The 23,589-nt window shown below is 39.8% G+C and overlaps 2 protein-coding genes, 1 long non-coding RNA gene and 1 other non-coding gene across 8 annotated transcripts in view; 1 reads left to right on the forward strand and 3 right to left on the reverse strand.

The window, feature by feature from the left end:
• intu (inturned planar cell polarity protein) overlaps positions 1-17,130 on the reverse strand; it is a 27,924-nt gene extending 10,794 nt beyond the window's left edge. For 3 of the 5 annotated variants that reach the window (XM_032544530.1, XM_032544531.1, XM_032544527.1), the window contains exons 1-10: positions 12,816-13,083; positions 10,530-11,134; positions 8,945-9,030; positions 7,037-7,252; positions 3,428-3,546; positions 2,820-2,909; positions 2,142-2,219; positions 1,644-1,827; positions 1,208-1,261; positions 641-703 (exon numbers count right to left, since the gene is read on the reverse strand). In XM_032544530.1, the coding sequence (XP_032400421.1) occupies positions 641-703; positions 1,208-1,261; positions 1,644-1,827; positions 2,142-2,219; positions 2,820-2,909; positions 3,428-3,546; positions 7,037-7,252; positions 8,945-9,030; positions 10,530-11,134; positions 12,816-12,952 (1,632 nt within the window). In that variant the 5' untranslated portion in view covers positions 12,953-13,083. Of the gene's footprint in view, positions 1-640; positions 704-1,207; positions 1,262-1,643; positions 1,828-2,141; positions 2,220-2,819; positions 2,910-3,427; positions 3,547-7,036; positions 7,253-8,944; positions 9,031-10,529; positions 11,135-12,815; positions 13,084-13,619; positions 14,210-16,975 lie in introns of those variants that run through there. The other 2 variants (XM_032544532.1, XM_032544528.1) reach the window with 2 other exon arrangements.
• Positions 14,930-15,145, reverse strand: LOC116669549 (small nucleolar RNA U3). The gene has a single exon (XR_004326803.1). It is a non-coding gene; the product is annotated as a small nucleolar RNA U3 (small nucleolar RNA).
• Positions 17,131-17,711: 581 nt separating the features above from the next.
• trmt10b (tRNA methyltransferase 10B) lies at positions 17,712-21,891 on the forward strand. Its single transcript, XM_032544554.1, has 8 exons — positions 17,712-18,034; positions 18,806-18,914; positions 19,052-19,185; positions 19,358-19,510; positions 19,848-19,926; positions 20,280-20,347; positions 20,866-20,989; positions 21,075-21,891. Exons 1-8 carry the CDS (start codon positions 17,903-17,905, stop codon positions 21,209-21,211), a joined length of 936 nt encoding a protein of 311 aa, XP_032400445.1. The 5' UTR covers positions 17,712-17,902; the 3' UTR covers positions 21,212-21,891.
• LOC116707269 (uncharacterized) overlaps positions 20,287-23,589 on the reverse strand; it is an 11,916-nt gene continuing 8,613 nt past the window's right edge. Inside the window, exon 6 of the long non-coding RNA XR_004336450.1 lies at positions 20,287-20,297. This is a non-coding gene — a long non-coding RNA (uncharacterized LOC116707269). The remainder of the gene's footprint in view (positions 20,298-23,589) is intronic.

The raw sequence follows: 23,589 nt of genomic DNA on the forward strand, positions 1-23,589 counted from the left end.
CTGTGATTATCCATCAACATAAATTCCTTTAATTTTAGTCTAAATCCTTTCTAATTCTTTCACTCAAACATTAGGTATAATTTCTTATAAATGAGGTTTATTGACCATAAAATCCAAAAATAACTGTAAAACTGAAGTTAATAAGTTAGTGTGACAAACATTGAAAAAAAAGCGTCAAAAGTGTTGAAAATAGGGACAAAAACGTAAGAAAAAGTTAAAAACATCGATAATTTTTTTTTCAATTTTGACGGGAAGACAACACAAGTGTTAACTATCTATTTCAAACTAATCTTTCTTAAAAGATTCCATTTATTGATAATAAATGTTGGAGCAACCCAGGTGATTCTCACACCTTCACCGTAACATGATATCCAACACATTCTACTGCTTAATGTTCTCCATCTCCCCTTGGTTAATATTTTAAGAGTAATTAGATTGATGATTTGTCTGAGAACAGGTTTGTCATGTGTCAAAGATCATCATCTGTTAGCTGGGTTGTCTATTGTTGACATTTAAGAATGGGTGTCTAGATGGTGGGGAATCATCACGGAAGGATATAAATATGTATAAAGCTGCTGACACTGAAGTGTGTGTGTGTGTGTGTGTGTGTGCGTGCATGTGCGTGTGTGTTTTGACCTACCTTGTAGAACAAACATGAGCCAAGAATTACATACAGACGTCTCAGGCCAAAAAAGTCCTCAGACTGTAAAGAAATAGAAATGTAAAAAAGTACAAGAAAGTAAACAAAGATTCAATTCACTTTCCAAGAGCAGATAGGACATTATTCATTATTATGGTTGCCACCTGTCTTGTTTTAGGATTAAAACGTTACGTCAATGAACAAAAGAAATAAGTATAGTTAACAAAGCTTGGTGTTGTGCCAAGTTGAATTTTGAAAGTGGAAAAGTTGAAATCAACTGTAATAATAATAAAAATTAAAATAAATTTCACTTCAATACTTCCTGTATTAATAATCCCTCTTTCATTTTGTCTCAGCTGTTTTATGTCTTCAACTACAGCTTCATGTAATCAGTTACGCTGCACGTACAAAGGACAAATCAGACCCCATTGGCCTCTCATTAAAAACAAATGTGCACCTACTCAAAGGACACTTATTTGTAATAGGCTCTTTGGTTAAGCCCATCCCTAACAGGTAGCATACATTTGAAAGTATGTAATGCTTGCAAGACAGCAGTACTTTCCTCACCATTTCTCCAAAATCAGAAGACTCAAAATCAGAGAGAACTGTATCCACCTCCATCTGGGCACAGAGAAAATCAAACATAAGCTTAACAGCATTTCATTGTTAGCATGAAAAATATACTATAGGATTAATCTTCGGTATGTCCAATTGCTTGTAGTGATATCCATAGTCTTTTGCTACTGCATTGATCCAATATATTCATGGACATTGTTGAAATTTCATCTAATTTGAATTATTCCAGTGATACATTGTGTCAATTACAACAGTTGTCACTAGAGGGCACCACAGCTCCATTTGTGACAACATCACATTCATCTTCGAAAGGTTAAGGAAACAGACACCATGACCTACAAATAGCTTTTATTACTGTGTTTACTTCTGCTCCAAGATTAGATCTATAAATAATATTCCTGTCTTCTCACGTAAAACATGAATGCACCTTGATTTCTGGAGGCAGCGTGAGCCATCGGACCGCCGGCAGTCCGTCGACAAAAAGGGTCCCTGAGACATCGGGGGTCAGGGCTGAGGAGCCGTCCCTCAGTCGAGACGGCTGGATGAGCTGCTGGAAGAACAGGCAGAAGAAGTGGTCCAACCTGGGAGCATGGTCCGCCTTACAGAACGCACTGCGGAAGACACAATAGCGTTGACAAATGAGTGTCACGATAACAAATAAAAGTTCATTCATAGAACTAAAAGAATCATTACATTTCAAGAAAAAAGAAGTACAAAAAGGTATAGATATTTAAGATAAAAAAGGGGGTTAAGAGATTGAGACAATGACGTTTTGTAAAATCCAGCTGGACAATTTCCTTTTGCTTTGAACACACACTATTTTTATTTTGTATATATTGCATTAAGCATTAAAAAAGGCAGCCAGAAAAGGGAAGTTTCAACCAGCACTCTCAGCAGGACCACAGGAAAGAAAACACAGACCCACCTGTCTAAGGAGCCGTACATCACTTTTAGTGTCCGGACCACATCTCCCACCACCGTCTGCAAATACAGCAGTGGAACCCTTAGGGAAATAGAAAAATGTCAAACACCAATGTGATTCAACTGCAGCCTCAGCAGATCTGCTGCTCATCAAATAGTTTGACTAACGGCCAGGAGCCATGAAGGAAAAAAACATTTTCTACCTAATAGTTTTTTTCTACATGTGGGTGTGTAACATCCATCGATGTGGTTTTAAGCATGAATGAAATTATTTCTTGGCCAGTTGCCAAAAATTTAAAAGTGAACAATATAACTCCTTTCATGAACAACCACATTTCTTAAAGAGGAATTCATCCTGCCAACAAAAAGGACAAAAAGAAGCACATGTGCACAGTCAAATTGTTTTCACAGATCGTGCTCATAAATATTTCCTCTTCTACAGAAAAAGTTATGCTCAAAACATGTACTGTATTACCACACCAGTATCAGTACTGATTTTTTTTTTTTTTTTTTAATGATGTCTTGAAAATTTCCTTTCAGATTATTCACACTTGTCATATGGAACTAACTCTTGCCGGGTAATGTCTACGTTGTCGGTTTCCCAGCTGGCAAGTAAATGTGATGGAGCTTTCTCACAGCGTAATATTCTGGGTGTAGCATGTGTGATGCCGCCTCCCTCTACCTGGCAGCGGGAAGACCGATGACCAACAGGTTGTTGCTTTCCTTCCAGTAGCCCACATGAACCAGCTGTTTCCCAAGCAGGAGAGAAGAACTGAGGGGAGGACGCAAGGTTACCATGAATACAACGCAATGGATATGTTCTTACATCCAATAGCTCCTCCAATCGTCAAACGTTTCACCAAGATCACTGTTGGTTCAAAATCCACATCCATCGGTGAACTAGCAGAAAAGTTAGGAATTTGAGGGAGCTACAACAAAAATAGTTTAGGAATTTATCGTCATCACATTCATTTTGATGCCCTTTTATAATTTTATATAAAGAGGCATCTGCATCTTTCCTTGAATGCAATTTCTTTGTTTCATTTCTTTAAATGGAACAGAGAGGAAGTAAAGAGAGGATGGAAAAAGTGCTCTGAATAAGCCCACATCCTCTTCATGAAACAACCAGCAGTATGGGTGAAAAAGTTAAGCAAACACTTTACAGTAACTTCAATGTGCTTTTCAACCAATATGGTCTATTAAAGTAATTATACGGGCATCATTATGGATGCAAAATATTGCAGAGTATCGGCTCCTCGTCTATTTTGCTCTCCATGCTGCTTCTCCTACCTGAGTATCCGCCCTCCGGTGACGTTCTCCAGCATGTCACACAGAGTGAGGAAGATCCCCCGGACTCCTTTCAGCTGGCCGGACGCTTCAGACACCGGGTACTTGTACAAGATCTCCTCCTGCAGACACAAACACACATTCACACAGGAATATCTGGTTAAGTGTTGCTCTGCGTCATGAAAATTATATATTCGGCAGAAATAAATATCTCTGGTCAGCCTATGAACAGATAAATGTCACATGAAAATGTGAAATATCTCTTGTTGGATGCTACAGTTACCAAAATGTAAGTCTGAAATTACAGACAGCAATAAAAGAATGAACAGATGAACTACTGGATGTTTTTTTTCTGTCCCCTCAACAATAATGGTTTGGTTTCAGTTTTACAACCCACTCTCACTTTGGAACAAACATAAAAATGTCACTTTAAAGATGAATGTTACTAAAATATTTTACATGTTGGACTTTCCAGAATAAAGAGAAGCAAAGTCAGGAAATACATGAATTTGGCTGAAGCTCACAGAAAACCAGACTACAGTATAACATGATTAGTACTTATCTGTTACAAACTATTTTTGCAATAACAACTACCAAGCAGAGACGAGAGAGTGCTCAGAGCACTATTAAGCATTTAGGTAAGTAAGTGTTAATGTAAAGCTTTATTTATATAGCTCTTTTTTTTTAAACACACAGATACAAAGTACTTCACACACAATTCTTACATTAGTATTCCCCCAGCACGCTGGCAGCTCTAACGGATAAGAGCAGAGCGGCTGAGAGGATAAGAGGACGGAGTGGTGGGTGAGGGGATATAAACCTTGAATAAACAGGCCCTTATAGCCTTGCCAACAAGAACAAAGAAACAAGAACAGCACAACACTTATGTTACATCTTTTCTGTACATACAAGCAAAATAATGCTAAAATATGTACAATAAGAACACAGCTACTTTTTTTATATCTGTTTATTAATCCCCAATGGGGAAATTACAACTTACACTCTGTGTCCACACTTGTTAGTAGTCACACACAGTCCTGTACCACACACACACACACACACACACACACACACACACACACACACACACACACTTCGATCAACGCCTAATGGAGAGATGTCAGAGTGATGGCTGCCAGCCGAACCGCCACCCTGAGCGGGTGGGGGGGTACGGTGCCTTGCTCAACAGCACCTGGCATGCCCAGGGTGAAGTGGCATCTCTCCAGCCACCAATCCCACTCCCTTCTTTTGGTCCATACAGGGACTTGACCAGTGACCCTCCGGTTCCCAACCCAACTCCCTATGGACTGAGCTACTGCCACCCCTAAGACTCAAATACCAGAGCTGAAACAATTTTTGCTTCCTGGCAATCAAAAGGACTCATCAAAGTAAATATTCTTGCACAGCACGACCATTTACTAAATCAACCACCATGGCTTAGGTGCTCCAGACAACCCGTACTCTCCCACCACTGTTTAGTTCAAGAAGAAAAATTGGCTTGCATATACACCAAAAGGAACTGCAGAACCATGAAATACAACCATGAAGAAACATCACCTGCCAAAGTTTGTCCACAGGGAAATGTGATTACAGTGTAGGAGGTGACGGTCAGGAAATCATTGTTATTTGATTCTCAGAGCAAGAAAACCCACACACACACACACACAACACACAACACACACACCACACACACCACACACACACACACACACACACACACACACACACACACACACACACACACCACACACACACACACACACACACACACACACACACACACACACACACACACACACACACACCACACACACACACCACCACACACACACACACACACAACACCCACAACACACACACACACACACACACACACACACACTATGGGATTAACACTTCACTACAAGTGATACAAAACAGTGCCCTACCAAAAGTTCAAAAGACTAAAATGACGGATCATTTATTGACGGGAACTATGCTCGGGAAGGTGCCTCAACTTCTCCTCTTCCCCTCTGTCTTCTGTTAGTGGCAGCCGCAGGCGTTGGACACCCTCCAGAGCAGTAGTTTTCTGTGAGAGTCTGACTCACATCAGATAAATTCAGAGAAAGCTTTCCACTCCTGGACATGGGATTTCCTACACACCTCAGGTCATTCTTAACACTCAATTATCAGAATACACTTCTGTACTTCTGTATAGTTCAATGTCTCCAACCCAAAATCCAAAGAGTCAGTGTGCCATTGACTACAAAGTTATGATCAGGTTTCCCCAACAAGACCCCACTATCGTTCCAAAGGGATAGAACAATATGTGGTCGTTCAGGGTCTAGGTCAGTGATCATCAACCGGCGGCCCGGGGGCCACATCCAACCCGCTTAAGCTTTCAGTTCAACCCACACAATAATAAATTAATTCAGAAAATGTGAAGAAGTAAATGCAGCTGGCGCAGATCTTAAGCTACGCTCGTTACTGTAAGTTTTTTTTTTACTTGACCAGGCCTTTCTTCCTGCAAGCATTTTCTACCAATCAGGATACTGCATACTACAACAACGTTTCTATAATCACAGACTTTAACCATCACTCCTCAGTGAACTGAGGAATTCTAAATGCTAAATACACCCTACACACATAATTTAAACTTGCACATGATCAATTTTGGACAACGAAAGATTGACTATTCACTGACACTTTACAGACTCACAATGTTCATTGTTAGCGCGCTATGGTGGCATACCTGTGCCCATATTGGGCTGACTCTGGGCTACAACCTGTCAGCACTAGAGAGGCCATCTATGGAGCTAAGCTGATGTTAATTCAGGAAAATCACAACCAGAATCCAGATGTGAAAAATAGCAGCTAAATTCCTAAAAAAGAATGTGCTTAAGATCTCTGGTTGAACGCAGATTGTAAAATAGGTAATTTATTGAACACTCTATGACTGCTTATGTTGTTCAAGACACATCATTTATTAAATGGATGACTGAAAGGGGAGTCCAGTTCCTAACCCAGGCACTGTTTGTGTCTGCAGCTAACCTAAGAAAGCCAGTTAGTAGTGTGCTCTAAAAAATTAATGAGGTGTTGTGGTCATTACTTTCAAAAAACGCGGGTAGTCCTAGATCATATGGTGCCTACCAAATTTGTTGAAGAAAAAAAGATCATATTCCATGGTCAAAAATGTAGAAACTGTATTTTTCTAATCCAACGATTACTCCCAGAACTCTCCAAGGCCCGTCAGCACTAACCACAGGCCACCCGCCTCCCCAGCAGGCGCCTGCCTCTGGGCTGCCAGCCATTCTAGCCAATTTTAGAGGTATTATTAAAGAAGAGCCTAGTAGTGATGTACCTTTCAATTGGTGACTCTCCCTTATTCACTCAGTCCCACGTTATGACGTGTCCCAGTTACCCCTAGACATTGGGACGCAACAAATAAAAAAGGAATGCAGTGCATTGAGGGAAGCTTTTAGTTCCTGGACTTTTGATAAAAATGGTAAAGATGAGGCTTAAATTGAAGTTTACACGGTCTTAATTCTAATTAAGGTTTTAGGTGTTATTTCTCAGTGATAATTTTCTGTCAGGACCAATAAATGTTCCATCACAAATTTTATACAAACTGACCTCGTCCTGCGGTGATGCCGAGTCCAGTTTAAGTGAGAGGTACATGACAATGTGGGGGATGTGTCTTATGGACATCTGAAGTTCGGCTGTGTCTTCCCCCCACAGCAGACGCACCAGCTGGCTGACAGGCGGAGAGGCCTTCATCCTATGGACTGATGAAGTGTCACTAGCATTGCTTCTGTCCACCTGGGCCACCGTCTCCAACGTAAGCTTCACCTGGAGATGGTGACAACAGGAAAGAAGAAAAAGAGACAAAAAAGATATTTTGTTATAATATCATTGTATCAGCCTGTCTACCAATCCCTCTGAGTTCATTCATTTCTAAAGAATCTGCCACCATGATTATTATTATTTGAAATTTGAACAGTGCTCGTTTGTTTGTTTTAGGAACATAGGTGTTCTCATGAGCCGTACTGCCAAAGGGAAGAAAACTTCCAATCATTACACAGTCATTCAGAAAGAAGCTGAAAAATGAATAACAGGATGGTGACTGTCAGAGAGAAATTGACATTGCAGCCAGACCTGACCGCAGCATAACAAATAGCAGGGATCTGTGTGTGTTTTCGTGTGTGTTTGTCTGAGCGTGTTTGACTAAATTAAAACCAGACTTGTGCAAACTGGAGAAACAGTGGCAACACAACAGACAGACTATCTTTTCTCGTTCAGGCAGTACTTTCCATACCCCGGTTATCTATTTTACGCTGCCATTCATGGAAAGTCAAGTGGAAACAGAAACAGAGCTGCACGGAAATCCAACAAGCACACACACGGAACACATGCAGTCAATGCGTGGAAAGTGTGAAATGGAAATCCTCAATTATTTGGGATTAAAGGAAGATTTAAGAAATAGCTTTGCTTTGATTGAGCTGAGGGAATCAAATTCAGACATTAAAAAACGGTAGAAACATTCAAATAGGCAAACCCTAAATTTGAGAAATCACTGGTAAAAACACTGAGTGTTCTAACTGCAGCTCTTTCTCTCATCATAAATAATAAGGATGTGGTTAGACTGGAGAGTGCTCTGACTGGGATTCCAGTCTGTTGATGTCAGTCATTTAGCACTGGCTTTTAGATGGACACACACGCTAGTGCACAGTAATAAAGGAGTACCAAAAGGGCTAGCAAAGGGCATGGTGGACTGACTTTAATACTAATATTTGTTCCTCCAAACCTAATAAGTACTGTCTACGTTCCATCTGGCACAAAGAAAATCCATCCTCCAACACACACAAGCATGCCCTCACTCACTCACTCACTCACACACACACACACACACACAAAACAATCATTCTGTCAGCAATACAACTCTATTCCAAGTTTTTTTTAGAGTCATTGCGGTGCCTGAGGAACCTTGTATTTTTCCAAAAAAACCTTGCCCGCTCTTTCCCTGTAATGTAATTTAGTTTCCGACTACATCTTCTAATCAGCTAAGCTTCCAGTCCCACAACAGCTTCCTGAGCACCGAAAAAAGAGTCACACCGCAATCCCGTCCATCCGCTGCGTTCGCCATCAAGCCGTACTGACTCTGTCATTTGCAAATTCCTACTTTTTGATGGTCTGCTTCTTGGGGAAAATGCACGACTGAGGCACAGACTATGGATTTTTTTGCTACCGATCAAAGGATCATTTCTCAGTGATTGAGGTTTTTCTAATGTTAAACTGCGCTGACTTCTGCTTTCTATTCACATTTTAGCAGCTTGGGAGAACCTATGCATTTCAAAGTAATTTAATGTCTATATTTACTGTCCAAGTTTGAAGCTTGTGACAAGCCAGGAAAAACTCAAACTCTCACACTGTGGGCCCCACATAAAAAGTTACTAATACAAATTGGTTGCTATCAATATTGATAGAAAAACTACTTGTTGTTATAAGCCTTTACTGGGCAGATTTACACACACACACACTGACCTGTGTTGGCCCTGGGATGCAGGACAGAACCCTCTCAATGTTTTCCGAGGCCACATCCACATCGTCCACTGCGACAAGCACATCACCTGAACGTAGCAGAAAAGTAAAATTTAACAGTAATAAATAATGATAATAAATAATGCTATTAGTTTATGTTCAATCAGCTTACAGCCCAGATGAAACTGGGTTTTTCACAGAAATGGGGACAAGAAATATATTGCAATTAAAAAACCTGAGATGAAGTGCTACATGGATCTGACAGAAGATTCTCCTGAGGCACAGCTGAGCATAATGCTCTCCACATGAAAGGGAATGAATTCCACCAAAATTCTATCAACTTTAGTACTGTAATTAAGCAGTGTGCCTTGATTTTTTTGGTTCAATCTGCTCCCTTTCCCTCAGAAAAGTGTTGGTCTGCAATTAAATATTGACTTGGCTTAAATGGACTGTAAGTCCATTTAATTACTTAGAATAATATTATTGATGGTATTATTGTGATTTGCTTCTGACCTATGCACTTGGCTGACCCAGTAAAAGGCGAATAAAGAGCTTCACCTGCTTGTGTGCAGGGCAGCTGACCACCATCTCAGTAACAGAGCTATTTCAGGTATTTAACCAGGCTAATTGTTTAAGCATGTAGCTGGCTGCATAAAAAGCTCCTCTAAACAGTAACTCATGTGGGTAGTCATTTGTGCAGAGGCACGACTGACGTTCCAGTCGGCTTGTAAAAGCTGTCCGATCATTAGTCTCGATAGAAGAAAATCCCTTCAGAGAAGCCGAGCTTTCAAACAGACTGAGTGCCATTTCTTCAGGACAAGACCTGAATATAGAGTTAACTTCTCTCTATCCAAAATGTGCTGAAAGTTTCACTCGGACTGAATACACTTGCTGCTAAAAGATGGCAATGAGAGGTAGCTATTAAACTTCCTACACACATTTTTAACAAGACCCTTGTGGTTTTACAACGCAGAGGTAAAAACTGAAACTATAATGATTTTTTTTTCTGTAGTTGTTACTATGGATTTGCCCCACAAGCAAGGCTAGTTCTTCCCTTCAGAATAAAAACAATTCTTTACAGTTACGTTTAAAAATCATAGTTAGGTAGCCAGTTAGGCTACCACCTGCTGACTTGATTAGGTGTTGTACATGACACTCATTATTTGAGCTTTGGGCTCTTTATCTCAAGAAATTTGATTAAGAGTGTGTTGTAATAATTGTAGTGCAGGCTTTCGCAGTGCATCAGCATGGTGTGGAAATAAAGGAGTCAGTGCTGGTTCATGACTTTACAAATGACTGTTATTGAAATCAGAAATGCTGCATAGCTGTGTTTTCCCTGTCCTGAAAGCAGTTGGATCTGTTGAGGATGGAGAGAGTGCCTTCTGCATAAAGTCAGTCACAAAAAGTACATTTTTTTTAGTTTAACTGATGTAGTATTAGAGGACTATCTTCATGGGCCTTTTTTAAAACTGTATAGAAAATACTGTGAGGGTATTTAAGATGACCACTGACACACACAAAAAAATATTCTGATGATATTTTGTAGTCCAGTATAAACAACAGCTAACTGTTGGAATTATGGTCTTACCAATTAAGATTTGGCCACATTTGATGGCCGGGCTATTGGGTATTAATCCATGAACAGTCAGTCTTTCCTCCTGTTTGACCCCTGCAGAGTTTGCCGGTCCTCTGCTCCAGGAGGGGCGATGCACCACCCCCAGCAGTGCTTCCAGCAGGCCTCCACTGTCAGAGAGAGGCGTTGATGAACCTCCAAGACGTTTAGGGTTGACGTAGACACACACTTCCTTCAGCTGCTGCTGCTGCTGAAACATCACACCCTGCCTTTGACCTGGCTGGTTCTTCAGGATGGATGCTGGAGGTGATGATAAAGTCGAGTTGTCTTTACCCCCATCCTTCCCTCCTACTCTACGCTGAGATGGCCGGCGTTTTCTCCTGAGGATCCTGGCTAGCCTCTTTAATGGGGGCTCACCTTTCGTCCATGAACCGCATCGCTGCTTCTTGTTTTCCTCCGTGATGACCTCTGCCTCCTTTTCGCTAAAGCGAACATGATTAGTGGCCACACCTTGGTTGGCGGCGTGGGCCAACGCAGCCTCCTCTTCGCCCTCACTCAACTCCAGGTAGAAAAGCTCCCCATTCTTCTGGATGTCATCCAGCCATTCTGGTTCCAAGTCGCTGAGAGAAATCAAACAGAGCATTGAAAGACACATAGCATCAAAGGGCAGAGTGGTAGGAAACTGCTAAGAGAGGGTTCAATTAATAGGGACTAAAGATGTACTAATATAATCAATATGATGATACAGGACTAGATATCCTTTCCTCATACTGTCAGAGTTTACATATTGTCTTTTTATGTTCCAAAAAGCCATACTGAAGTTAAGAGTCACTACTTCAAAAATGTATTTAGCTGTTCTTTCTTGAATGAAATGTACAATTAATGCTCCTACTCGCTTGTTATTATATCCTCATTTCTTATTACTTCTGTAATTTTTTGAAAGAGATTCAATATTATCCATGCAGTGTCAGTATTTAGGCTAATGTTGTGGCCAACTTGATAGAAATACTGAGTCAAAAACATATATATTTTTCTTTTTAATTTACTTTCATCAATTATTGCTTGGGTGACCAGACGTCCCAAAAAATTTGGGAAAGTCCTGAAATCCAAGCGGTTCTTCTGAATCCCGAATCCTGCACCCAATTGTCCCGAAAATTAGAGCAAATTCTCAAGAGCAGACTCTGAGTAGTTATAGTCTGATAGAACATTAAAAACTGTTCAGGGTGAGATTGAGTTGACCTGCAGCCAGCTCCCGTCAGCTGCTCATTGGCTGCACTAGTACATAAAGTAGGTCCTACGTGGGCGGTTAGGCATGAATTTTGAAAACACACATTGCTATTTTTCATTCATTCATTGTTGAAATGTAGACTCAGGCTGGTGTCCCGGGACCCGATGAATGCATAGCTAAAAGGGAGTCAGTCATCAGGCTGCATGCTAGCAGAAAACTACATATAACTAACAGCACAACTGTACAGACCAACACTTTGTGTTTGTTTTAGTTGTTTCATAATGACACTTGAGTTCATGATATTGAATGATTTTTTTGTTTGGATTTTCAGGTTAATACAAATGACAGACAGTTGAATTCTGAATAACAAAAAAAATCATTCTGGTGTGGAGTATTGAAATTCATGTTATGCCCCCCCCCCCTTCCTAGTTATTGCCCATGTGTATTGTAATTAAAAAATAAAAAGCTAAATTAAAAACTACTATATGTAGCAAGCATAATCTCATGCTTGACCAATAGTGTGAGAATAACAAACTAGTTATTTTTTTCCATTTGGTTCCCCTCCATTTAATCCTTCTTTGAAGAAACCTGTGGTAGGCAGCTTTAATGTGATATCCATAAATATACTAAGGATGACAAGAAGCATGCAATTACTTATGGAGGCGTACCACCCAAATTGAAAACACTCCCCAAAAGCTTTGAAAAGCACAAGGGAGGAGGGATGGAAACTGTGTGGACGGGATGACACTCCCTCTTTGGCAAAGCCGGCCACTGCCTAACATTTACAAGTACTTTTATTCACAAAACAACTATTTTTAGAATATATGTGTAAATAAAATGCTTCAAAACAGCCACATACCACAGCCTATGTTTGTTATCTGCATTGTAAACCATCAAAACAACTGTTCAAGTGTCATGTTGCAGTATCCTCGTCACAAACTTTTCTTTTCAGCTTGCTTGTTTTAGCTTGTTCAACCAGACTCATCTCATACATCATAAGCAGCTTCACGAGGTCTCATGTGCAAACGCTTCCTTCGTTTGTTTGTCTTCACGGAGTTAAATTATTTTCTTACTTAGAGTAGTCGGAGCTGTTGAAACTCGACGATGTGGATTCACAGTCACTATCATGCTCGTGCTCGGCATCTTCTTCTTCCGTTTGACCACGATAAACAGTTTTTTCGGTACACTTGCGGGCGTTTGCGGCGGCCATTTGTCTATAAGACGTTATATTCCTTACTCAATCACGAAATGCGTCTTTAAAAGCTGAACTTGCGAACAGTGATTTTCCCTCGCCATGTTGGAAGCGCTGATGAGGTGTTGTCACGTGATGCGAGCGGCGAATGCGCCCAATCTGATTGGTGGACGGTGCAGTTGCCATTGACAACGCAGACGCTTCTTGAGCGTTCCTGGCACGGACCACCGTGTGCCAGTTCACTTGGCAGCACGAGACACTCATCCCGTTAAATAATGCAGAAACCACATAGACAAACCCACACACCTGCTCATATGAGCTTTACGGGGACATTTAATGTAATAAATATTAACTTAATATAAATGAACACACGAGGTTAGTTAAAATAAGATTCGTGATGAGGGGTAAAAGGAGAACGGACCTCAGACGAATGGTGAATTGTGGAGCAAGGACCATTGCATGTGTTTACTGAATTTTGAATTAAATGCAGATTTGCGCTTTTAAATTTGTTCTCAATATCTTTCCACCTTCCAATAGACTTGCACGAGGTTTTTAAATCCCCTCCGGTATTTAGCAAACTTCTGTGCCTGAATAAAGTCCCCCCCCACACACACACACACACTTTAGGTATGTAACAGAAAGAGATGATTCTGTCATCCACGCCTCGTGTAAATGCTTTACTGACCTGTAAAGGAGAACACTGCGGATGGAGTCGAAGTCCTCTAAATTGTTAGAGAATGAACCTCCACCCATAGAAACATTAAACATCATTTGTGTGGCATGTTTTCACCGGGCCAACAACGCTGTCATTAACGTAAATGGTCCAGTTTGTGAAGATGCAATTTTAAAACTCCAAGAGATTTAAAATAAAGGCTATTTAAAAAACTAAAAAACTAAAAAACTAACTCCTTTCCTCTGTCCCGTATGAAGTTTCAGACCGCATGAACGCCACCCTGCAGGCTGGACTGCGCATCCGAGACCAGGACGAATCCTCCTCCAGTTTCCCATCAATCACCCAGAGCAGTGGGCGGTTGGCTTTAACACCCGCGCACTCAAAGGGAGAATAAACCCACTGGTGAGTTATTTATTTATTTTTTTTGTAGTTTTGAGTGTTTCTCCAGGGCAGCGGAGCGGAATTTGTCCCAGCGGTCCTCTTGGCAGGTGGAGTAAAACCCCGCCTACTCTGGACTAGCAACAGAAAGCTCAGCAGACGAGCCCACACTGGTAGGCTGCTATTATTTAAAACAAAGCCTGTTCCAGCCTGGGGAAACCATGTTACTCCACCACGCGTTTCCTCGGCAACACTCCCAACAGCAAATCACGCACTTGTTTTTATGGTACAATCAGTCGAGTCATTTACTGTCGTAAACGCGGCTTACACTCTACTGTATGCACGCGCGCGGTTTTCATGCCAGGCTGCTGCAACAATGTGGTTTCCATCGGGTTTACATATAATATCCTCAAAAGAATGCCCAAGATTTTAAAACGGCATAATGCAAGCTAAAAGTTACACAAGTTTAAAGAAAGTGACTGAAATGTAGTTTAGTAAAAGTATTAAATCACACAAAAAATTAAGCAACGTTTCGGTATGCTGACATTTAGTTTTCAGTAGAGTAACAGTGGTCTGTTACTGTCCACTTTTGAATATTGCCGTACGATTCCTAATAATCGGATGCCAAAATATATGACCGATCCTTGAATTAAATGACCAATTCCACATTTCAAAAACACTCAATTAAAAGTAAAAGTAACGTGTTGCACTATTGAGGAAATGTACATAAGTATTTTATTATTAAAAAATGCAGTCAAATAACCAAAAGTAAAAGTTTGAAAAAATTAAAATATGTAAAATACAATAATTAACTAAATGTACTTCATAGTAAATCATTATCATCACTGAATATTTGATTTCTATACAACTAGCTACTTAATAGCTCCAGAGAGGGACATTACTCTAGACTAGTACACATTTTTATTTTTCAACATCACTGCACTGCCACTCTGATCACACTCTCCCCCTCATTGTCCCCGAAGAGACAGTGAACGGTCATCAAAAGCGGAGGACACATGAAATACATCAAAGTCCTCCGCCCGCTTCGCGCTCAGGGAAGAGTATCGACACCTCTTCATCGTGGTTAGCGAGACCAAACACTTTAGAAACACATTTCTCAAGTCAGAAACTATAGAAATGATCCCTGAAAGTATAGTCTTAACCGGTCTACCGCGCTTGCCCTACCTCTAGTATGAGGAACCAGGGCTTTACTGTCATGGTGCTGACATCCGGACACTGTGCGCCATGTTTATGCCTAGATGATCATCACAAAGAGCATTTTAACAGCTAAGCCATGGAGGATACCGAATCAGAGACACAATATGCACATATATCTCCAACTGGTAGAACTTTACAACGCATACTCTACATTGTTAATCGCACCATAATGACAATATTTGCCACCAAGAATATATTTTATAACCGTTCTACCGTCAATGCAAAGCACAACCTATAAAGTGAAACTGTTCACAGGATAAACGCCCGTATAAAATGTTTATTAATATATGAAATGTATGTATAACGAATACCCACAATGCTGTCTGGTTGCATACCCCTCCTCCGAGTCTCTCATAGGTTGCTGTGATGCTGCATGGCAACGTGTTAGCTTCAAATGCTAACAACAACAGAGCATAACCGTTGTTTTTAGAGCCGACGGTTTCAACAATCCTAAAGACGTGTACACTGGCTGAATGCTTTTGTCACATTGTGGAACATTACTTAACGTAGAAATAATGTCAAGTAAAGGACGATGATAATTTCACTTTAACGTTAAAAGGAGCTGGAACTCAGTGTGCACCTTCTTTTGGCTTCCGACTACAAACAAGACTACGCGATAGTTCCTCTGCATGACCAAATAGCGGCACACTTGACAGAAAGACTTACAAATAATTTCAATACGTTTAAATGACTCAACTTCAAGTCTAAGGAAACACAGAGAACATATTTTACAACTTTATCTCACTACAACTAATTATTTTAAGCTATAAAGCTGTTCTTTTGTATGAGAAAATATGTTCTTACTCATTTGAAGATGTGTTATAACAAAAACGATTAGCTGGGCCACAGGGTAGATCTCTCCTCTACCCACTAATGATGTAGGGTAGCTGCAAAACCTTTTTAAACTTTATTAAGCAATATATATATATATATATATATGTGTGTGTCACGTCACAACATTACACAACCGTTATCTATTAAATATATAAATGATGAAAATATAACAATAGCTAGATTCTACCAGCACTAATGACCAAAAAAATATGGCACAATTGATTGATTTTAGCAGCATTTCACAATCGTTACCTCGATGTTCACTTTTGTCTTCATGTTTTTCCTCTGTGTTTAGACCATAGACCATTAATATTAATAAATATACAGTCTATGGTTTAGACATCCAGCATCACAGTGTTTCCCCTGCAAGTATGTTCATGTGGATTTTGAAAAATATAACTCATAATAAATATTTGAAGAAAAGTGTTATTTGGGAATCCAGTCAACCTAGGGAAACACAATGCACAAGTTGTATAGTTTTCTGTATGCTTAGATATAACTTTGGTTCGCAGCGCACATAATATTAACAGTCTATGGCAGAGCATGTAACATTATGAAAGCTATGCTAATGTTAGCTTACTTGGAGCACGTTTCTAGCACTAGCTAGCTAACGATAGCATTGTCCGTCCACCACGACCTTGACACATTTATGGAGCCAGACTGAAGGTTAATCTTAGCATATTTAACCAGTTTTAACCACCACACGTGTTTTAGGAATGTAAATATAAATGTCTATATAAGACAACCTCCAGACTAACGAGTTAACTTTGAGCTAGCTAGCTTGCTAACGCTAAAGAAAGTTTAAAAAAACCCCACTGACTGACATTTCCCTCATTTATTCGCAGCTTCAAAAAAAATTCGCTTAACATTTTACATACGTTTTTAAACTATATTTTTTTACAATACAATAAAATTACAAACTTAGCGTAGCTACTTACCAAATGTCCAACAGCCGTCTTAGTGGCGAGAAATATCTTTTTAATCGTTATTTTTCATGCAATAAGTTAGGAACATCAATCTTCAGGACACCGTTTGCAGAGAGCTGCATATGTCCTTTCTGAAAGAAAAATAGACAATAGAAAACTCCAACAAGAATAAATAAAAACACTTCTTTCTTCTTCTTTTGCTTTTTTTAATCTTGTTAGTGAGCGATGATATATTTAAAATGTAAATTGCATTTTTTTTTTCATGGAACACAGACTGTCTCTTTAGAAAAATTGATGCATTTCAAAGTGTTAAACAATAATGTGTTGCCCATTTCTATTTCTTAGAAGAATTCATACAGAAGAAGATATATATTTCACACATTGTCCTTGCTATATTAGGGATCAAACAGTTATTAACCTCTGGGATTCATTATGTGATTAATGTAGTATATTCACCAGTACAACTTATTTGGAGTTATGAAGTTATACTGGTATTATACTGCCCTCTTCTGGCATGTTAGTGCTAATGAAAACTACTGAGTACTTTTAATTAAAAACATATTTTAAATATTACACATAATAGTAAAAATACAATGTATGGCTGGTTGAATGTAGCCCTATTGTTTATTCTTATCAAAATTCACATCAAACAGTATAATTCATTCAAAGTATCCTTCATTCAAAATCATAGACATCGTCTCGTCCCGCCCCCCTCCACTTGGTTACTCTGACGTCATTCACACGCGCCACTCACATGGAAGCGACGCCTTTCATATCTCTCTTTCTGGTTTTTAGATCACTAATATGCTGTTTTAATGTGTCATTTAGTGGATTTCAGAAAAAGCTATCATTTTGATAACATTTAGTGTAACGATATCAACAGAGATATGACTTTTGGGCCTTTAAATGCCACAAATAACTAGGTAAATGTTGACTTAAATGGCACAAATAGGCTCAGATATGTGTGAACTGCAGGTGGATGGCGTTTCAGATGTGATGGATCTGCTTCAAATAGACGTGGAGACTGATGTGGTGCAAGACAGGTCAGGGAGAGAAGCTGTACCGTTTTCTGTAAGTAGATTTTGTACTTGGCCTTCATTTTAAATAAACACTACTACTACTACTACTACTACTACTACTACTACTACTACTACTAGCGTTACTACTTTAAAACCTCTTCAAGTTTGCATGTCTTTCCAGGATAGCAGCTTGACTCATCATTATTTTATTGATTGTTTCAGAATTATCAATTATTATTCTGTGAAATGTAAAAACTAAAAACAACAACATGTGAACATCATGATTTTCTAGTGACGGAGTAATTTAAACCGTGGAAGTTAAGCTAATTGAAACATTGTTTCTCTCAGGACCACAGTACAAAAACTGGCAAACCATGTAGGTGCATCTAAAATCTGAATGCAATAAGTGATCCCAGTGTCTGGGATCCTACTTGATTTCTGAAGCAGTCTAATGTGCAGTCTTCAAACACCCACAGTATTCACATGACAATGGCATGTTAAATCTCAAAGCAGGTTCATCTTATTTTTTTTTTAATCAGGCTTGAAATCCTCATATCTCTTGTTTAGGTAGTATTCATGATTTTTAATCAAATTCATGATTCTGTATAAATTCAGATTCTTTTGTGATCCATTGGGCCTTTTAAGTATTTTTAAACCCCTTCAAACAAGATAAAAAAGCCTACCAAAGTTTACACAGATGCCTGGTTTCCATCTAAAACAGATCATGTAGTATCCCAGTTATGTTTGTAGTTGCTCCTAAAATACTGTAGTTATCCTGACTTATTCTGCACTGTTGATGGTGATCTATCTGTTAAATGAACAGAGAAATGTGTTGAGGAAGCAGCGACACTGGGAGAGGCAGCTGGCAGCAAAGAAAAGCAAGAGGAAAGAAGAGAAGCAGCGGAGGAAGCTTAACCGTGAGCAGGAGTCAGGTACAGATCAAGCGAAAAGAATCAAAAACACTCATTTTGCTTTTGCATGGAAATTAAAGGTGAAAGTCATTTACATTTGAACTCCGATAGCTTTCTATAACCAGGACACCTGTCTCTCCTGTGGTTTTGTCAAACAGGCTCCCATGCAGATAATCCTCAGTTTACCAAACGAGTCCTGAAAGCGATCACAAAAGAGCGTTTAGCTGAAGCTCAGTCCACAGGACTCAAACTGTGTGTAGACCTGAGTATGACAGACAGCATGTCTGATAAGGTGGGGGCCACAAAACACCAGCATTAACTCTTAAACTGCCTGTTTTTGAGAATTTATAGGGTATAAACTAGCTAGTTTTATTTCAAATAATGGTTTTCCAAAGATATACTGTCTGATTTAACTGTCTGCATAAGTTCACCTACCTTAACTGCGTGTGTGTTGTCTGGTTCAGGAGATCTGTCGACTGGCCGGCCAGATAAGAAGACTGTACGGTTCAAACAAGAAGGCGATTCGACCCTTTCACCTTCTCCTGACAGACCTGAGAGAGGACAGCCGTCTCTACAGAGAGTGCCTACGAATGAACGCAGGCTTCCTCAACTACATGGTAACTATTGTTGTTCAACTCAACTTCCACTTTCAATTGTATTATCCCGAAGGAAATTTGATCTGCTGCAGGCATCAAATCACATCCAGGACCATGACAAACGTAAAATACTGACTGCACATTTTCCCATCCGGGTATTCACTAGTAAATATTTTTCAAAGGGAAAATAAAGCTGGACAAAAGCTATGCAAGTAATCTGGAGACAAGTGCTTAGAGTCTTATTTTAACTAAACTAAATACATACAATTGTGCACAATCCGGGCGAGGAAAAGTTTGACTATTTGGCAAGAGACCCAGATTATATTCATTTTTCATTCCCTTTGGACATTTATTTCAGATGGACATAAAAGAAGAAAGCTGTCTGGACCTTTTTTCTCCAGAAACTGTTGTCTACCTCACACCAGATGCTGAAGAAGGTTTGAATGATGTCTCATTAGAAGTACAAATTTAGTTGAACTATTTCTTGCGGCCAGCAGAGGGTGTGTTCTGACCACCTTACCACTACAACTTTTACTACTGCTACTATTTATACTTCTACTAGCACTTAACTCAATCCCCTTTTCAAACGTACCAAGGTAAAACACAGAGATAATGTGAAGGTTAATTAAAAACCTCATTAAAGGCTAAATAATACATGGAGCCAAAAAAAACATTCAGAGCAAAGCTACGTAATGCTATGTACTGTATTTTAGCGTGTCCACATTGACTGTCTTTTTCCGTTAGATTTTCTTTATTACTATTTTTTTTAAATCTTTTAATTTCATTTCAGCTTTAGAAACAGTGGATGCTGACAAGGTGTACGTCCTCGGTGGCCTTGTGGATGAAAGCATCCAGAAGGTATTACACATGCAGATGGGTTAGAACTGCACAACACAGACATCCCATAGCAACCACTCGATCAACTAATTTAATATTACTGATTCACTGTTGGTTTTGTCAGTATGTAAGTAAGTAGTAAGTAGGTCAAACTAAATCCAGATGGTGGTGGGGGGTGGCAGTAGCTCAGTCTGTAGGGAGCTGGGTTGGGAACTGGAGGGTCACTGGTCCAAGTCCCCGTATGGACCAAAGAGTACGGAGTGTGGATGCCACCTCACCTCCTGGGCACTGCCAGGTGCTGTCGAGCAAGGCACCGTACCCCCCCACCTGCTCAGGGCGCTGGCTCGGCTGGCAGCCCACTCACTCTGATATCTCTCCATTAGTGCATATGTGTGTGTGTGTGGTTCAGGATTGTGTTCAGGAACAAAGTGTGGACACAGAGTGTAAAATTGTAATTTCCCCCTAACAATAAACAGATTAAAATTAAATTAAGCGTTTGGTATTAGTGCAGTGACATCACTGTTGTCTCTCCCCTGCAGAAGTTGAGCTTCTCGAGGGCTAGAGAACTGAGCGTCCACACGGCGAGGCTGCCCATAGACGAGTACATGGTGAAAAAATGCAATGCCAAGAATTTCCACTCAAAGATCCTGGCTGTTAATCAGGGTGAGACATAATATCTAATTTGCAAGAGAACTGATGCTATTCGGTACGTGTTGTTAATGGAGTCTCTCTCTGTCTCTCTCCACAGTGTTTGACATCTTATTGACTTTCTGCAAAACCGGCAGCTGGACAGAAGCCCTGCAGGCATGGTTCCCCCAGGGGAAGGGTTATGTTGTTGCACCAGAGTTTTCCTTACCACTTTCCATCCCTCCATCACAAACTTAGCACAGGTATTCATTTTCAGTCGGGATTTATACAGAACCCTTTTTGCATCCATGTTACTTCCTTGAGGGGAATTAATCCAATGGGATTTGCCTGGTTACGGAGAAATTGCACACTGTTGTTTAACATTTCTGGGTTTTGTTTACTTTTACCAACAACTGTAATATTTTTTTATGGCTGGAAATGTTTAAAAGTTCTCATCTGAGTTTTTAATAAAACAGTGGAACTTTTGTATTTTTACACTTTCTCAGGAATCATTTTTGTTGAGTTCAGCAACAATGAACGACACTAATAATCAAATCTGTTTTTGTACATAAAATCTTATTGCATCCGGCCGCTTTGGGCTTCCTATTGAGAGGATCTGGGTTCACGATTGCCCAGATCTGAGTATTGATCTTGACTGGCATGATGTATGGGCTAACATCCCAGAAGTATCACACAATCTAGACCATTAGCAGATTTGCTACAATTTCAGTCATAGGACATATGTAACCCCTGTGAAAACACATCACATGTGGCCAGGTTGGTTCAGTGGTAGAACAGGCGCACATGTACTGAGAGGTTTATGGCTCGACGCTGAGGTCCAGGGTTTGAATCTGACCTGTGATGATTTCCTGCATATCTTCCCTCTCTCTTTCCCCTTTCTCACCTAACTGTCTTGTCAAAAATGAAAGGTGGAGCCCTTTATCCACTTTCTGCCCTCTGAAGGCTAGGGGCACTTATCTTCACATGTTGTGGGATTGCTCTCCTGTTGGTCAGTTCTGCAACAATATTGCATACAAAATATTGTATATATTAATGATACTGTACCGGTTTCTGTCAATGTTTTAAACCTGAACAATCTTTCAGCCCTTTAGGTCTCTAAAACTCAAAGTGCTGTATTTGCTGGACTCACCGTTGCAACCTATTGGAAACCACCTCACGATGGGTCTATTTGTACATGGACCATTTTTTTAGATGTTGTATATATGGAGTTCTCTACAGCTTGCATAAATGGAGCGCCAGAAAACAACGGTACAACATTGCTGACTCCCTGGAGTCCTCCCTTGTTTTAATTGGTTGTAATTTTTAAATAAAAATATTTGGTCACAAAAAATAAATTAAATCTTCATGCAAATGTGTCTTAGTTTTTACAGTGAATGATATGACACACAATATAATTGGCATTTTTACGGTTGCACAATTTTGGCACAAAACGTTTTGCAACTAAAGCTGAGGAAATGTCCCCGTAGATGATGCAGGAGTGAGTCAGCCAGCAAAGATGAAATGCGTCATCCATCCAACTTAAAATATTTACCTGAAGGCAAAGGACGAAATAATTGCAGAGCTGTTCAGAAAGCTGCTTGTTAAGGAAAAAAGCCGATCGCTTTTGTTTGGATCATTGTACTTGAACTGTTGTATATTGCTATCTATTGATATCTACTCTATTTTTCCCTGTAAAGCAGCGTTGTTGCACCATCAAAGATTTTTCAGATTTATTTACTAGAACACTTCTGCCTGATGTTGATTTTTGGTTGTAGAGTTTTGGTTAGCCTAACTGTTACGGCCTGAAAGAAAGGAGACAGGGTTGCAGCTGGAAAATGAACTTAATCTACCGTGTGTCATGTTTTCCAAAGAACAGCGTTTAATCTTGATACGGCTTGTTCTGAATCTTTTGATTCATTTATGTGAACAGACTTTGTTTTAAAATACATTATTGGGCTTTCTGCGTAGGGTTGAATTCTACCAATGTAACAGCAGTGGGTCGTAACCTGTCTCAGGCAGAGTAGTAATTCAACTCTATGTCTCCTGAATGACAAGACAGCTCTGTCTCAAGCACTCCCATCCAGCCAAGGTCGTGGGAATGAAGTTACCGTACATACACACAAATACTTCCTACACATGAACTGTACTACAACATTGTACTACATGTAGAACATGTACTAAAACATATGTAGTCCTTTGACTGTGTTTTGTTTGGCTTGAATGGATATTGGAATACATTTGGTTTGGCTGACCATATTAGTAAATATAGTGATGATTCAATGATGATTAAAACATAACAGTTGCTAATGTTTTCACTGGGAAAGTATATTCTCAACGTTAAGCACTTCGTCAGTAACTGATTATGAAATTGTGAAATGTTGCTCTTTTCGCAGTTAGAGCACCCACTTATCGTGTTTATAAAAATAATTCACTTGCAGGATCCTGATTGCTTTACTGGCAGTCACACTGAACTGCTACTGCAGAAAAGTTAGATGTTTTGGATTCGGAAATGATGGATTTTGCTGTACCTGTTTGAACAGGTACAGCAAAATGTACTGGGACTATTGGTTTGTTAACGGACACACTGCCAGTCATGAGAAGATTTCAAATGAGCCAGAAGAGGAGCTTTAAAAAAA

Source organism: Etheostoma spectabile, chromosome 19 (genome assembly GCF_008692095.1).
Source record: "Etheostoma spectabile isolate EspeVRDwgs_2016 chromosome 19, UIUC_Espe_1.0, whole genome shotgun sequence".
Taxonomy (NCBI): Eukaryota; Metazoa; Chordata; class Actinopteri; order Perciformes; family Percidae; genus Etheostoma; species Etheostoma spectabile.

Coding starts and splice junctions, on each gene's coding strand:
- trmt10b (XM_032544554.1), top strand. CDS start 17,903: ATGGCACAAATAGGCTCAGATATGTGTGAACTGCAGGTGGATGGCGTT. Junction 18,915..19,051: donor TAACCGTGAGCAGGAGTCAG/GTACAGATCAAG, acceptor TTTGTCAAACAG/GCTCCCATGCAGATAATCCT. Junction 19,186..19,357: donor CAGACAGCATGTCTGATAAG/GTGGGGGCCACA, acceptor TGTCTGGTTCAG/GAGATCTGTCGACTGGCCGG.